The 17,386-nt window shown below is 40.6% G+C and overlaps 1 protein-coding gene across 1 annotated transcript in view; it reads left to right on the forward strand.

Moving 5' to 3' along the window:
• The window catches only part of LOC117462350 (mucin-2-like), a 32,124-nt gene that overhangs the window by 14,163 nt on the left and 575 nt on the right, over positions 1-17,386 (forward strand). The window contains exons 12-31 of the mRNA XM_071201747.1: positions 1,074-1,143; positions 1,348-1,485; positions 1,653-1,817; positions 1,969-2,063; positions 2,157-2,283; positions 2,390-2,645; positions 5,130-5,179; positions 5,447-5,556; positions 5,698-5,849; positions 7,222-7,360; positions 7,913-8,023; positions 8,665-8,844; positions 10,825-11,064; positions 11,286-11,442; positions 11,595-11,723; positions 12,416-12,563; positions 13,338-13,381; positions 13,499-13,702; positions 15,669-16,010; positions 16,249-17,228. Coding sequence (XP_071057848.1) covers positions 1,074-1,143; positions 1,348-1,485; positions 1,653-1,817; positions 1,969-2,063; positions 2,157-2,283; positions 2,390-2,645; positions 5,130-5,179; positions 5,447-5,556; positions 5,698-5,849; positions 7,222-7,360; positions 7,913-8,023; positions 8,665-8,844; positions 10,825-11,064; positions 11,286-11,442; positions 11,595-11,723; positions 12,416-12,563; positions 13,338-13,381; positions 13,499-13,702; positions 15,669-16,010; positions 16,249-17,228 — 3,837 coding nt within the window. The remainder of the gene's footprint in view (positions 1-1,073; positions 1,144-1,347; positions 1,486-1,652; positions 1,818-1,968; positions 2,064-2,156; positions 2,284-2,389; positions 2,646-5,129; positions 5,180-5,446; positions 5,557-5,697; positions 5,850-7,221; positions 7,361-7,912; positions 8,024-8,664; positions 8,845-10,824; positions 11,065-11,285; positions 11,443-11,594; positions 11,724-12,415; positions 12,564-13,337; positions 13,382-13,498; positions 13,703-15,668; positions 16,011-16,248; positions 17,229-17,386) is intronic.

The following is a 17,386-nucleotide window of genomic DNA, read 5'->3' on the forward strand; positions in this document are numbered from 1 at the left end:
ACACGCACACACACACACACACACACACACACACACACACACACACACACACACACTCAAGCTCACATCGGTATTTCAGAGGTTTAACCTACCACTATAGAAGAAGATTACTCATGAGAAAATCGTATTGCTCAATAGCAGTAAAATAAAACATATTAATCTGACATTGCTGGAAGCCGATCATTTGTAAGACTACAACTCTTAACCCTTAGATGCAAAAGTGGGTCTTTTTTGACCCGGTGAGGTGGTTTTCTTAGAGTATCTTTGTAATTACATTTTTGTATTATTTCATATTCCAGCTATTCCTCAAAACACATGTTTTGGTTATCATGCCATTCAAATTTTAAATTTACATTTTAAGAAATTGTAGTTGTTGTATTACTACCCCAAGCTTCCATAAGTGGGTCAAAAATGACCTGCATGCATTTCCTATGGAATTTCGTTTGAACTTGTACCCAAGATAAGATACCAAGTATCTGAGCTAGCATCACAGAGCAGCACACTGATAAGATGAGTTTACATGGATGCTTCCTTCTGCACTTTCTCTCACGACAGCAGGGCATGTTTGGTTTTCTCTTTGAGGGAAATAGTTTTGTTGAAGCTGTTGTCGGCCTGTGGGAAAATGTAATCATAAGAAATGACTCAGAAAAGCTGCAGATAGAGCCATAAGAAATGAATGCAGCTGATTATTTAATGTTTAATGTTGTTTTTATAGGCAATCATTTAAGCTTTGTTAGTTCCAGGTTTAATATGTGCAATAAGTTAATTTCAATAAGTTCTGCAATAAACACTGAACCAGTCCGGCCCTCCACTAGTACCCATTTTATTATTTTGGCCCACTGTGTATTTGACACCCCTGCTCTAAGGGTTAGGATAATGTATACTTGCACATAGCTTATTTTTGTATTTCTTGTTATTATTGTGTACTTTGTATCTATTTATTATCAACCCTACAAATAGAGATGATCTTACAAGGAGGACAAACGAGTGTCTCCTCTAAACACACACACAAAAGATGCGATGATTGTTGGACTCCTGTTTCATACTCTGTGTCTCGCTCCACAAACTCTCAGGTTATTAAAATGACGTCTAGCGGGCAGGTCTATGTGAACCAGATTGCCTCTATGCTTCCACTGTTTACACGTGAGTTACTGAACACACAATAATTAAGAGACAGCTGTACATGTTTATTTATTTATTTAAATACAAACTTCAGAGTTGTTAGTTGCAAGTTATAAGAGTGTTGAATTTGTATTAATGCGGAAGATGAAGATAAATGAAGAGAATATGAACATGAGAAGAGAATTATAGCAGAATACTGACACCTGTGTGTTCTGCCTGCCGCAGCGATGCTGAGCGCCTTCAGTCCGTCCTCCTTCTTCATCTTCTTGGACATCAAGGTGGGCATTCAAGTAATGGTCCAGCTGTCCCCGGTGATGCAGGTCTTCATCTTCGCTGACTCTTCTCTGAAAGGAACCACCTCTGGTATGGCCTACATTATTGTTTCAGTGTCTGGATAGACATTTGATTTGACATTATGATTTCAGCATAGTATTACGTTAGATTACTGGTTCTAATATGTTTCTGTTCATAATAATAATTCACATGTCATGTAAGGTTTCTGTGAAATAATGTATCACCTCACCCCACAGGTTTGTGTGGGAACTTCAACAACATAATGAGTGATGACTTCAAGGTGATTAGTGGGCTGGTGGAGGCTACTTCTCCAGCCTTTGGCAACTCGTGGAAAACTAGAGCCAAGTGCCCCGACATTGTAGCAGGATTTGGACACCCCTGTCGCCAAAGCATCAACAAAGGTAGAGCTAGCCTTGTGTCTTTGACACCTCATAAGGTGTAATGTAGATGGTCATACCATGTGAAAGCATACCATGCCACTTTTCAGAGTTCATCATGAAATGTTCAGGGCATGTGGTGTTTTGTTAATTTCTGTATGTTTCTGTCTCTCAGAGAGTTATGCCAAGTACTGGTGCTCCAAACTCGACGATCCCCAGGGACTGTTTGCTTCCTGCCATTCCTTAATTAGCCCCAGCATGTACAAAGATGTAGGTCTGCACACAAAAAGATGTAATGACAAAAAACTAAACAACTAAACTAATCTACTGTTAAATGTCAATGTTGACTGTGTCTCCTCCCAGAACTGCATATATGACAGCTGTAACTGTGAGAACAGTGAGGAAAGCATGTGTGCCGCAGTCTCCACCTATGTTTATGCCTGTGCAGCTGCAGGTATCCATTTTAGAGGCTGGAGGAACACCATCTGTGGTGAGTGCACCCTATCGACGTCAACAAATAATTAACCGGGATGGAAAATGTATTTAATTAAACATATACTATTTTGCTACTTCTCAAATCGTATCTCTCATACTAGGAAAATTCAGTGAATCGTGTCCAGGAACAACTGTGTATGACTACAACATGACCTGCTGCCAGCGCACCTGCCGCTCCCTCAGCCAGACCGACTACTCCTGCCAGAGCAGCTTCACCAATGTGGACGGCTGCGGCTGTACAGAGGGAACCTACATGACCGAGGAGAGCCAGTGTGTGTCCAGAGAACTATGTCCCTGCTATGATAAAGACACCATTATTCCTGCTGGGCAGACTGTCAACAAAGATGGCAACACATGGTAAAAACACAGTGTAATGATGTCAGAGGTTAGGCATTCAGGAATAACATAAAATAACCGTTTATAGTGAGCTGCAAATCTTGAAAATTGTATTCGATTTAAGGGTTATACAATGGATACATTTGAGAGTCAAATGAAGTGGGGGATAGTAAACATAGTTTAAAGACTAAGGAGTTATTACAGGAAGAGGAACTGTAATGGAAACAAGCCAGGTAGATAGCATAGCAACATGCTATCATTAACATTAGCAACTGATGTTAATGATTCATACACACCATCAATATCCTAGTTACGAATGTTAGCATAGCATGCTAACATTTGCTAGTAGTGTACATAAAGTACATATAATAAGGGATCGCCAAAGTTATTAGGACTCATCCTGAGGATTATATAAATCTCTAAGTCAAATATTATAAATAATGATGGAAATACATAGTGTCAACAAACCTTAAGCAAATAAAAAAAGTTTTATCATAACTAAGGATGGGTATCGAGAACCGGTACTAAGTCAGTACCGGTACCTGATTGGACGGTATTGGTATACCGTTAAGCCGCTGGACAAACGGTGCTGCTATCGGTATATGAATTACACTACTTCCTTAGTTTAAACAATTCTGGTTGGTTGGGAACCCTCATCCCGTGTGACGTATCCGGTTTGATTACCACTCTGATTGGCCACTGTGAATGCCACTTGTCATCTCTCCTAACAGCGCTCTTATTATTGTGAGACTCCCGGGGCCAGACCATAGGGGCAGACGCAACATCTTGCTAGAAACAGCGTCTCAAGGCTTCTTAACATTTAACAACCTATTAATGATGCATACCCACTTAACGGGAAGAAACTCAGCTAACAGACGATATTAACCATTTGACCTACACGGAACAGAAGTCCAACACCAAGAGTCTAAATCAACACTTAGCAAAACGGGCTAACGGCTACTTTAGCACATAACTGGCAAAAGCGATCTTTTCTACTTCATTTTATCATTTTATCTGCACAAACAACATATCACATGAAAGCTGAGATTCCATTGGTGTAACTGTACGACCAAAACTCACTGAACTAGCAGCCAGGAAAGAGCAAGTAAACAACTTCACTTTACCGGTACCTGATTGGACGGTATTGGTATACCGTTAAGCCGCTGGACAAACGGTGCTGCTATCGGTATATGAATTACGCTACTTCCTTAGTTTAAACAATTCTGGTTGGTTGAGAACCCTCATCCCGTGTGACGTATCCGGTTTGATTACCACTCTGATTGGCCACTGTGAATGCCACTTGTCATCTCTCCTAACAGCGCTCTTATTATTGTGAGACTCCCGGGGACAGACCATAGCAGGGGCAGACGCAACGTCTTGCTAGAAACAGCGTCTCAATGCTTCTTAACATTTAACAACCTATTAATGATGCATACCCACTTAACGGGAAGAAACTCAGCTAACAGACGATATTAACCATTTGACCTACACGGAACAGAAGTCCAACACCAAGAGTCTAAATCAACACTTAGCAAAACGGGCTAAGGGGGCTAACGGCTACTTTAGCACATAACTGGCAAAAGCGATCTTTTCTACGTAATTTTATCATTTTATCTGCACAAACAACATATCACATGAAAGCTGAGATTCCATTGGTGTAACTGTACGACCAAAACTCACTGAACTAGCAGCCAGGAAAGAGCAAGTAAACAACTTCACTTTACATAGCCATGATGATAATGATGTTTACCTTTGCTGTTTTGTGATCAAGGGCATACAAACGGTTAATCCAATGTCTCTGTGTAACTTTAAAATGATTACTGATAATCCATCATTACAATTATAAATAATAAACGGATTATAATGGTTAGCCGACCAGAGCTTCCGGTTTAGGAGGTGCGCATGCAGCGTCTCGTTTTAACTGAATAATGGTCATGTTTACATGGATTTATAAACTGCCCCTAATTACCGCCCCCCTTCCAGAGACACACTGTCAAACACACTCATACCTGCTTGGTATGATATTGAAAAAGTTAAATAATAAATACAAATAAATTACAATAAAATTACTGTTTAATCTTCACATCTTGTAAAATTATTGAAAAGTATCGATAAGAGTATCGAAAAATGCCGGTATCGATGAGCAGTATCGGTATCGGTATGGATAAAATCCTAACGATACCCATCCCTAATCATAACACTAATATAGTGAATTAAGCTCATTCAAAGCTTTTTTGTAACATAATGAAAAAAGAAACTTGGCTTGAGTTTTCATTTCACTGGTGTTACTTCAAATCTAGCAATCTATTTTGGATATGTGAACATTCCCACGCTGGAATTATATGAATTTCTATTTTACCAATGGAACAGTTGTTATGGAAAATGAGGGGCAGCTAGAGGACATTGTAGCAAGTCAATATTATTTCAGCACGATAAAGAATTCCATTGACAAACATAGAATGGTTTCAGGATGCTAGCTGATGACTTGAACTCTTTTTGTCACAGTATCTGCAGACAAGGAGCCCTCAGCTGCTCAGGGTGGACACAACTACCATGTATGTTTCAAAATATGAATCAAATGCTATTTGGTGAATGCTATTGTGCTTAACTTTTGATTTGTGAATGATAATGATTAAATGTTAATCCCCTTGTAATTTCCAAACCTTTTGAATTATCTTCCAAATCATGAAAGATGATCCTTTGATGAAAGATATTCCTGTTCATTCGTAGTGTGCAATATAGTTATAATAATCATATGCACTATACAATATTATGACAAGATCACAACGCTCTTCATCATGAGTTTCTCATTTATTACCCAGCCTCCCCATCATGTGTTTCCCCAATGGCTTACTTTGACTGCTCCACCGTTCAACCTGGAGTCCCTGGGACTGAGTGTCAAAAGAGCTGCAGCACTCTGGACATGGGTTGTGTAAGTACAGAATAGCATGCACAAACACACACACACAGACACACACACACACACACACACACACACACACACACACACGCTAACGCAGATGTCTAACATACATGACTAACAGCCTTTTCCGCCCCCGTTGGTGTGCTACAGATCAGTAGCGGCTGCACATCGGGCTGCATGTGCCCTGCCGGCCTGGTGTCGGACGGGCAGGGAGGCTGCGTCACGGAGAGCAGCTGTCCTTGCCTGCACAACGGACAGACCTATCAGCCCGGGCAGACTCTCACTGTGGACTGCAACACCTGGTTTGTGCACTTCTTTACACATACACAGTATTGTATATAGCTGCTGGGTAATACACACACTATCTTTGCTCCCAGCGGCTCAGGAAGAAAGCCCTCAGGATTATCAAAGACCCCCATCACCCCAGCCACAAACTGTTGTGTCTGCTTTATCAGGACTAAAATCACCAGACTCAGGGACATCCCATAGGCCATAAGACTGTTAAACACCTGAACTAGAACATCCATAATATTTACCTGTTTACAACTTACAAATAATTTATCTAATCTATAATATTCCAATTACATGTATATATACTCTGATTGCACTATTTCTATTCTATTGTATTTGTATTTACTTGCACTATTTTATCTGTTTTATTGTGTTGCACTGTTGGAGGAGCCTGTGACCTAAGATTTTCATTTTATTTTTGTAAAATTAACAACATTAAGTAACATTAGTGGAAACCAGCCCTTTGAAATACAACCTTTTATGAAAATACAAATATTTAGAAAATACATCAGTCAAGACATAATCCAATATATACAAGTACATGTTTATCATTCTTTTAGTACTTTACCAAGTACTACACATTCTACATCTAATATTTGTAAAACAAATTAAGACTGAAATTGGCATGTTTTTCATCACATGCTCTCTGACATTTTGTTGTCTCTGATCAATTATATTGAGCTCGTTAAAACGGTGTAATAAATCTAAATGGTCTATGCAGGTTTTCTCCAGAAACTGGAACGACTGATGCTGTAGTTGTGAACTTTCCTACATATCTCCCCTTACAGCTAACCTGAGCACTACATCTTCTTAAAATATGTTCTTATCTTTAACTTTTTCATTTTGTCCTTGTCTTTAAATACGTCTATTAAAAATAATATAAACTTCATTAAAAGGTCTGTATTTATATCTGATATTTGTATTAAACATTTCACTTTCGTGTTAGCTGATTCTTTGCTGTAAAATATGTCGGTCTACAATGAATTATTGGCATGAATTTCCCAAAGAATCCCGACACTAAGCTAAAAAGCTGCTGTCCCAGAGAGCGATTCCCCTCTGTATAATGCGTGCAACACAGGGCATACCATCCCTGCTGCTATCATACTGCAGCTCTATCTGTTCCTACAGTGGTGACCCTCCAAAATCTCACACACAGAAACATGCCTTTCCTCTCTTTGCACCACATCTGAACCAAACCAGTGCAGCAAGATAGCAATGACTTCTCTTTTCACTGCTATGGGGCAACTCTGGGTCAAACTTAGTATGTTATATATTTGCATATATTTTTTTTTAACACATTAAGCTTTCCAGTTACGAACATTAAGATGTTCTTTATGGTAGGTTTAACTTATTAAAGTTTATTTCGGGTGTTTGTCTCCCCAGCTCCTGCAGTGGAAGGAAGTTCACATGTACCACCAATCTCTGTGATGCAGTGTGTGGTATCTATGGTGACGGGCACTTTGTCACGTTTGATGATAAGAGGTTTGACTTCAATGGAGAGTGTGAATACACACTTCTACAGGTAAAGTGGAAGATGGAAAGAGGAACAGTGAATACAATTGAATTCCTTAAAATGTCTCAACTGTGCTGACTATGGTTACACTAAATGTTTACAGTGCAGTCAAATATCTTTCGATAATCTGTCTTTTTCCATTATAACCATGATCTGATTACTGAATTAGCTGTAACTTAAACTATGTCCGTTATGATCACGAAGTCAGGCGGATATCATTCAAATCAGATTTGGCTGGATAAAATGCTGCATCCATTCCTGTGAGGCCCTCAGGTTTAAGAGGACAACTTCAGAATCAGGATCAGAAATCACCTTACAGTAAAGAGTGGCATAGCAGGAAAGAAAGGCATGCAAAAATAAAGAATAAGCTAACTTATTAATATAGAGAAGAAAAGCACATATATAGTTACTACTAGAATACAATAAAGACAAATAAGTATACATAGTAACATAGAAAAAGTGCAGATCAATCATCTCTAATGGGGTCTTATTTCATGCAAAAAAGTTAAGCATTGTAACTTGGTTTCCAGTAATTGCATCCTGTGTCTATGCCTAACTCAGGACTACTGTGGCGGCGGTCAGAGCAACGGAAGCTTCAGAATTATCTCAGAAAATGTTCCATGTGGAAGCACAGGAACCACCTGCTCCAAGGCCATCAAGATCTACATGGGGGTAAACACAACACACGTACACCGAGCACATGTTCTGTCGAAAGTTGTTGGCATGAGGCACACTCTAACACCAACATACAGCTCTGGAGAAAATTAAGAAACCACTCCAAATGTTTCTTTAATCTCAATCTCAACATGTATGGCAGCCATTACATTCCAATGTCTGCTGAATTCCAACACAGATACATGTTTTAAGTAGTTTATAGAATAAAATAAAATCTTTTATTTGACTCAAAACATACCTATAAATATTTAAAAACAGAGAAACTGATAGTTTTGCAGTGGTCTCTTCATTTTTTACAGGGCTCTGTATATTATAGACATTTAAATATGTAAATGATAGATTGTTGTCCTAGGGTAATGCCTTGATGCAAATTCCCTAACTATAGAGAATACCTTGTGGTCGTGTGCAGCCTGTGTGAATATTCACATTCAATGTCACTGCAAATGAAAATGTGTCCTTGCTACTGGCATGCAGTCTATTTGGATTTGGTTCTTTCTTTCTGAAGAAGGCATTTTACGTTCCCTTTAATTAAATGGTATTTACCATATCATGTTAAAACTAGAGAAGAAAGATGAATTGGTCAAACCTTAACCTGTTCCCACTTATTTAACTCCATGATGATTTCATTTTGCCCACAGGATAGTGAATTCCAATTAAAAGATGAGAAATTCAGCGTGGTAAAGGGCAGCGTTGGTAAAGATGGTAAAGGTCGGTTACAAAAGATGGGCATCTACCTGGTGGTGACCATCAAGCCGGGACTTGTGATTGTTTGGGACCAGAAGACCAGTCTTTTCATTAAACTCAACCCGCAGCTCCAGGTAAAAAATCATGCCTCTATTTCTTAATTTTTCATATTGATACAGGCAGTTACGTTTCAGATTTACTCAATAGTTGGTGGAAATATTGCAATATTATTTATTTTTGGTGGACATGCTGAATAACAGCGAGTCAAATAACACGGTGCTGATATCAAGATGTATTACCCAACCCAGCAACCAAATTGAGCTTTAAAGGCACTTGTATCTTTATATTAGGGATCGACCGATATGGCTGTTTCAAGGCCGATAAGGATTATTAGTAATCAAGGAGACCGATAACCGATATTTGGAACCGATATACATTTGCAGTAAAATCAGAAAATCTTGGTGTCAAAATGTAGAATAACAGAACTGCTATGAAATGCCTTTTTATGTTTGATGAACTTTTCAACATCTTAAAACTGGTTTCCTCTCTGTGACCCTGAGTAAAGTAAATTAAGTACAAATACAATCAAAACTACTAAAACTTGTTCTGAACTTCTGATATTTGAGTCTCACTCATTTAGTAGTCCCAATTCAGCAGCACCAGATTGTGGTGCAGAAAGCAGAGTTGCTGCAAGGCTCCACGAGCAGCCGTCACAGTCCCAGTCGTCCCAGCTTCTCCGTGAACAGTGGTGACTGCAGCCAGAGAAACGGCTGCATCAGAGCCAAAGTTGTATCGGCAATTTGATAATCGGTGACAATACCGATAATCTGTAAAATGCAGAATATCGGCCTCGATAATCTTGAACAGCCCATTCGCTAACAGGTGTAGCCTTGTCACTGTTCTCATCAAGTTAGTGACTAGCGTTTGATTGACTCCTGCCAAGTACTTTTTTTGTGCAAACACTTTTCCCAGATAGTTTCCAATGACTCAGCGAGTTTAGTGTAAACTAGCCCTCTGGAACGTCAGTGTACAGTTTCTATGAAAGGTCAAGGCATTAGATGAATATGCCATACCTCCAGGGGCGGCGGGTACTGTAGGCTAGGGAAGGCTAAGCCTTCCCAAATATTTGTGTCACTGCATCGTGGTAAACATATAATGTTTGTGTCTTTTGACATTAGCGCTGCTATGCAGCCACCTGTGCCCTGCTGCGAAGCCAGTTCAACAGACCCTGGATATGTTTGAGTTATCTTAACTAACCCTAACAAACGAGATCTCGCTATGTGGTCCTACGACGCTGGTTATCAACTCGGTGAATCAAGCCAGGGTTTCTCTCTCCAGCTGAGAGCGCGTTCACATGAAAGGGGCGGGGTTAGCTACATTTGACCAATCACAAACAGGGACAAGTGTACTGACAGCGCAGCGTCATACTTAATTAATGAAAAGTAAACTAATATTAGACAAATATGAACTTTAAACATCCATGACTTAAACATATAATCCAGGATACAAGCCACATAGTTGCACCTGCAAGGAGAATACAGAACAACTGGTTAAAAAATAACTACTGAGCGTTTGAAAGCGAACAACAGTTTTATGATATCACTGTGCTAAGACACGAGTGGATCTGACTTTAATTACATTTGAGTTGAGTGTTTCGTCAACTTAATGTGTTGCTTAAAATAATACGTCTGCATACAGTATGTGACACTGTGAGTGTTGCACGGCCAGATACGGCTCGAGAAGCTGACTCAGATAAGGAGATGTTGTGATATTATATGATCGATGATCTGATTGATGATGTGATATCAGTGTGATATGAATGATGACACGTCGGCGTCTTCTCTGCATACGGCAGTTTAAACTGTATTTCCTTTATCCTGTAATATGACTTGATAGATTTAAACTCCGCACACTGAGCTCTGATTGATCTCTTTTCTATAGACGCCGGACGCGGGCAGCGTCAGGTAAAAAAAAGTTATTTAGCCTTCCCAAACCTGAGCCGATCACGCGCGGCCTATGCATACCTCCATCTGGGTGAAGAATATTTGCCTTACTATGTATCAGTCCAATCATAGCTATATATATATATACTGTCATTGTGCTTCCCCCTTTAGGGTCAAGTATGTGGTCTGTGTGGAAACTACGACGGTAACAGCAGGAATGACTTCACCACACGCTCCCAGGAGAAAGTTGCAGATGTTCTAGAATTTGCAAACAGTTGGAAGGTTTCATCCGACTGCCCAAATGCCAAACTCGTCACTGATCCCTGTGCCTCGAACCGCTATCGAGCAGCCTGGTCCCAGAAACAGTGCAGCATCATCATCAGTGTCACCTTCCAGAGCTGCCATTCAAAGGTAACAACGTTATCAGACTCATACAAATCAGACGCTGTGGTATTTGGAAAATGTTATATTTGTAAATGTGTCCCAATCTAGGACTGATTACGATTACTTCTTTTGTTCCCGATGCCATAGTTGCCACTACTTCAAGCATGGAACGCCATTTTTTTGTTATGCCCTACCTTTATCATTTTCTTAAACTATTTAGCTAAACAGTACACTATTGTGTGTTCAAGGTTGACCCTGGTCCATACTTTGATTCTTGCGTGAGAGACTCTTGTGCTTGTGACTCTGGTGGGGACTGTGAGTGTCTCTGCACTGCTGTGGCTGCTTATGCCAAAGCTTGTAATGAAGCTGGGGCCTGTGTTAAATGGAGAACTCCAAAGCTGTGCCGTAAGTTTTGCCACCATTACACCAGGAACATCTGAGATACAGCATTCAAGGATTTGTAGAAAGTGCCTTACAAAATAAACAAGTTTGTCATATGAAGTAATTCCTTGAATGTTGTAACAAGAGCAATGAAGTACATATTTTGTTTCTTGCAGCTGTTTTCTGCGACTATTATAACTCTCCTGGTGAATGTGAGTGGCATTACAAGCCTTGTGGAGCTGACTGCATGAAGACATGTAGGAATCCTTCAGGAAACTGTTCCACGCTCATCACTGCCCTCGAAGGTACTTTCCACAGATATTTTAACATGCCATCATATTGACTAGAGGAAGGTATTAAGGTCATGCTTTGAGTACAACTCAGGTCAACTGACTGATACGTAGACCTTTATTCTAAGAAATAAAAGAGATTTTGTAAAACTGTGAGTAGGATTCACTGGAGAAAGTTGCGTACGGTTGAAACCCCCAAAACTGCTTATGCCCGTCTACCTGCAGCTTCCCTGTTTGTTTTTTTCACAATTAACTGGAAATATTGGGCACTTTTCTGCTGAATTTTACCACTGTGCAATATCGAGGTTCTTGTTTGGAAGGTGGAGACTTATAAATCATGTTATTTGGTGGTCGCAGTGTGGACATTACAAAGAGCATATAGCGGACGCTGTGAGCGCTGTTTCCTCAGAAGGTCAGACATATTTGTACATAAACAGTTATTTCAGTGTATTTCCTGCTGCGTGTTCCAGTTTGTAATCAGCTGTGTCAACCTTTTGAGTCTATATTCTACATCGAGCATACGCGATGTCAATATATGAGGCCCCTGTGCACGGTCATTATTTGAGACCAAGCCTTTCAACAAATTGCATTTGGCAGTGTTAGTAAAGAGTTTTGATATGTATATGAATGCCGCTGGATTCATAATGTGCCATTAAGCAATACTTCTATTTCTACATATGTTAATCAATGTTATAATGGTGTTGCAGGCTGCTATCCACAGTGTCCCCCAGCCCAGCCCTACTTTGATGAAGACACCATGAAGTGTGTCACCTGGCGTCAATGTGGCTGCTATGATGACAAAGGCACCCACTACAGCATTGGAGATAAGGTTCCATCAACCAACTGTTACACTTGGTATGTCTCATTCAGATAATTTATTGTACATACAATTTGAAATTTGGTCTCAATCAAGTCAAAGCCCGATACATGTGTATTTCCTAGATGTGAAAGCTTGAAAGTTGAAGTTTAAACCATTCGTAAGGAAGAAGAAATCTGTATTTAAAGCACTTTTCTGCACATCTACATTCCCTCAATTATTTCAATAACACATAGTGATAATTGTGTTTTAGTAAAACAGCACCCATTAGCAATGGTTTGGGCAAAAAGTGGTACTGCAGCACAGGAGACGAGAGGACTTCAAATCAAAATGATCATTAATTCAGATAAAGTTCTGTGATAAGTCGATATTGCTAAAGCTCCTCTGATCAGGAAGATACTTTAAAAAATGTAGAAAGCGCTGTCTTGTTGAACTGAAAAGGCAGATTGGCGGATCCAATTGAATATATAAGGCCGACACATAGTCGTCTTAATGTACAGGGATCTGCACCTTATTGGCTGTGGGCCCCTGTATGAAAAGGAAACCGATAAACTTGTTCAGCACACACACACACACACACACACACACACACACACACACACACACACACACACACACACACACAACCTAAATCAGGCCATGCATACCAGGTTTTTCAGATGTTCAAAACTAATGCTTGTCGAAAATAAACAAGTTATTTTTATTATTATTTTTTTCAAGTTACTTGTTATTAACATCTTGGGGTGGGCTTACATTAAGTGATATTTGTGGTGGCTCATGGCATGCAAACTAAATGTATCTTCTAATTTTAGCTCCTGTACATTTTCTGGAATAAGGTGCAGCTACAATGTGAACTGTAAGTGAAAAATATACACTGTCCCAAGCCTAACACAATATTTATGCATTATTTCATGTGAATACAAATACACACACTATATACAAAAATTAAAAGCATTTTACTCTTAAACTGCAGCTTGTACATGCCTCATTTATGGAAAGACATATGAATATGGGACAACCATCTACAACACCACGGATGGGATAGGAAACTGCATCACAGCTGAGTGTGGGGCAAATGGGACTGTAACAAGAAGAACGTACCCGTGCGTAACTACCACTACACCAAGCCCTCAAACTACGTCTTTTGCATTCAGCACGGTTGGAGAGACCACTTTAGGTAAGAAAAATATGTGCAGCATGAACACTTATGTTATAAACGTTGATTATGTGGTAGAAAAACGTATACAAAAATTAAATAAATACTTTAATAAAATGTACATTTTGAAAATGTTCTCAAAATGTCTGATTTCCTCACAGTTGCTGCAACTACATTACAAGCAAACATGACATTGGGAACCACATCTGCAGAAGTATCCACATCACAAGCAACAACATTGGAGACAGGTACTACATTGCCAACAAAGTCTACAACTATAACTTCAGGAGCCACAGCTGAAGCTACAACTTCTATTGGCCCATTAACACAGACACTTCCAGGGACCAGCACTGTTTACACTACTGGATCACTAGGAACCACAGTTTTTCCTGTCACAATTTTGACCACAGCTGTTGTTCAACCTACGACGTCAGGTGTTAAGACAGAAAGTCCTGAAACTACAGTTGTAACATCAACACCCTCTGTTGGTACCACGACTACTGAAATTACTGTAACAAAAACTGAGGGAACCACAACAAAACCTGCAGAAACAACAACATCAGCAGGAACAACAGTAAAGGTGGCAACGACAACACCACCTAAAGAAGTCACCACTGGACCAGTTACAACCTCTACCACAGCTGTTGTTGAGACTACAACAACTTCGCCAGGTGTTACAACAGAAAGGCCTGAAACTACAGTTGTAACATCAACACCCTCTGTGGTTACCACGACTACTGAAATTACTGTAACAGAAACTGAGGGAACCACAACCAAACCTGCAGAAACAACAACATCAGCAGGAACAACAGTAAAGGTGGCAACGACAACACCACCTAAAGAAGTCACCACTGGCCCAGTTACAACCTCTACCACAGCTGTTGTTGAGACTACAACAACTTCGCCAGGTGTTACAACAGAAAGGCCTGAAACTACAGTTGTAACATCCAAACCCTCTGTGGTTACCACGACTACTGAAATTACTGTAACAGAAACTGAGGGAACCACAACCAAACCTGCAGAAACAACAACATCAGCAGGAACAACAGTACAGGTGGCAACGACAGCACCACCTAAAGAAGTCACCACTGGCCCAGTTACAACCTCTACCACAGCTGTTGTTGAGACTACAACAACTTCGCCAGGTGTTACAACAGAAAGGCCTGAAACTACAGTTGTAACATCCAAACCCTCTGTGGTTACCACAACTACTGAAATTACTGTAACAGAAACTGAGGGAACCACAACCAAACCTGCAGAAACAACAACATCAGCAGGAACAACAGTAAAGGTGGCAACGACAACACCACCTAAAGAAGTCACCACTGGACCAGTTACAACCTCTACCACAGCTGTTGTTGAGACTACAACAACTTCGCCAGGTGTTACAACAGAAAGGCCTGAAACTACAGTTGTAACATCAACACCCTCTGTGGTACCACGACTACTGAAATTACTGTAACAAAAACTGAGGGAACCACAACAAAACCTGCAGAAACAACAACATCAGCAGGAACAACAGTAAAGGTGGCAACGACAACACCACCTAAAGAAGTCACCACTGGACCAGTTACAACCTCTACCACAGCTGTTGTTGAGACTACAACAACTTCGCCAGGTGTTACAACAGAAAGGCCTGAAACTACAGTTGTAACATCCAAACCCTCTGTGGTTACCACAACTACTGAAATTACTGTAACAGAAACCGAAGGAACCACAACCAAACCTACAGAAATAACAACATCAGCAGGAACAACAGTAAAGGTTTCAACAACTAAACCACCTAAAGAAGTCACCACTGGCCCAGTTACAACTTCTACCACAGCTGTTGTTGAGACTACAACAACTTCGCCAGGTGTTACAACAGAAAGGCCTGAAACTACAGTTGTAACATCCAAACCCTCTGTGGTTACCACGACTACTGAAATTACTGTAACAGAAACTGAGGGAACCACAACCAAACCTGCAGAAACAACAACATCAGCAGGAACAACAGTAAAGGTGGCAACGACAACACCACCTAAAGAAGTCACCACTGGCCCAGTTACAACCTCTACCACAGCTGTTGTTGAGACTACAACAACTTCGCCAGGTGTTACAACAGAAAGGCCTGAAACTACAGTTGTAACATCAACACCCTCTGTTGGTACCACGACTACTGAAATTCCTGTAACAAAAACTGAGGGAACCACAACAAAACCTGCAGAAACAACAACATCAGCAGGAACAACAGTAAAGGTGGCAACGACAACACCACCTAAAGAAGTCACCACTGGACCAGTTACAACCTCTACCACAGCTGTTGTTGAGACTACAACAACTTCGCCAGGTGTTACAACAGAAAGGCCTGAAACTACAGTTGTAACATCCAAACCCTCTGTGGTTACCACAACTACTGAAATTACTGTAACAGAAACTGAGGGAACCACAACCAAACCTGCAGAAACAACAACATCAGCAGGAACAACAGTAAAGGTGGCAACAACTAACACCACCTAAAGAAGTCACCACTGGCCCAGTTACAACTTCTACCACAGCTGTTGTTGAGACTACAACAACTTCGCCAGGTGTTACAACAGAAAGGCCTGAAACTACAGTTGTAACATCCAAACCCTCTGTGGTTACCACGACTACTGAAATTACTGTAACAGAAACTGAGGGAACCACAACCAAACCTGCAGAAACAACAACATCAGCAGGAACAACAGTAAAGGTGGCAACGACAGCACCACCTAAAGAAGTCACCACTGGACCAGTTACAACCTCTACCACAGCTGTTGTTGAGACTACAACAACTTCGCCAGGTGTTACAACAGAAAGGCCTGAAACTACAGTTGTAACATCAACACCCTCTGTTGGTACCACGACTACTGAAATTCCTGTAACAAAAACTGAGGGAACCACAACAAAACCTGCAGAAACAACAACATCAGCAGGAACAACAGTAAAGGTGGCAACGACAACACCACCTAAAGAAGTCACCACTGGACCAGTTACAACCTCTACCACAGCTGTTGTTGAGACTACAACAACTTCGCCAGGTGTTACAACAGAAAGGCCTGAAACTACAGTTGTAACATCCAAACCCTCTGTGGTTACCACAACTACTGAAATTACTGTAACAGAAACCGAAGGAACCACAACCAAACCTACAGAAATAACAACATCAGCAGGAACAACAGTAAAGGTTTCAACAACTAAACCACCTAAAGAAGTCACCACTGGCCCAGTTACAACCTCTACCACAGCTGTTGTTGAGACTACAACAACTTCGCCAGGTGTTACAACAGAAAGGCCTGAAACTACAGTTGTAACATCCAAACCCTCTGTGGTTACCACGACTACTGAAATTACTGTAACAGAAACTGAGGGAACCACAACCAAACCTGCAGAAACAACAACATCAGCAGGAACAACAGTAAAGGTGGCAACGACAACACCACCTAAAGAAGTCACCACTGGACCAGTTACAACCTCTACCACAGCTGTTGTTGAGACTACAACAACTTCGCCAGGTGTTACAACAGAAAGGCCTGAAACTACAGTTGTAACATCCAAACCCTCTGTTGGTACCACGACTACTGAAATTACTGTAACAGAAACTGAGGGAACCACAACCAAACCTGCAGAAACAACAACATCAGCAGGAACAACAGTAAAGGTGGCAACGACAACACCACCTAAAGAAGTCACCACTGGACCAGT

This window comes from Pseudochaenichthys georgianus, chromosome 3 (assembly GCF_902827115.2).
Source record: "Pseudochaenichthys georgianus chromosome 3, fPseGeo1.2, whole genome shotgun sequence".
NCBI lineage: Eukaryota > Metazoa > Chordata > Actinopteri > Perciformes > Channichthyidae > Pseudochaenichthys > Pseudochaenichthys georgianus.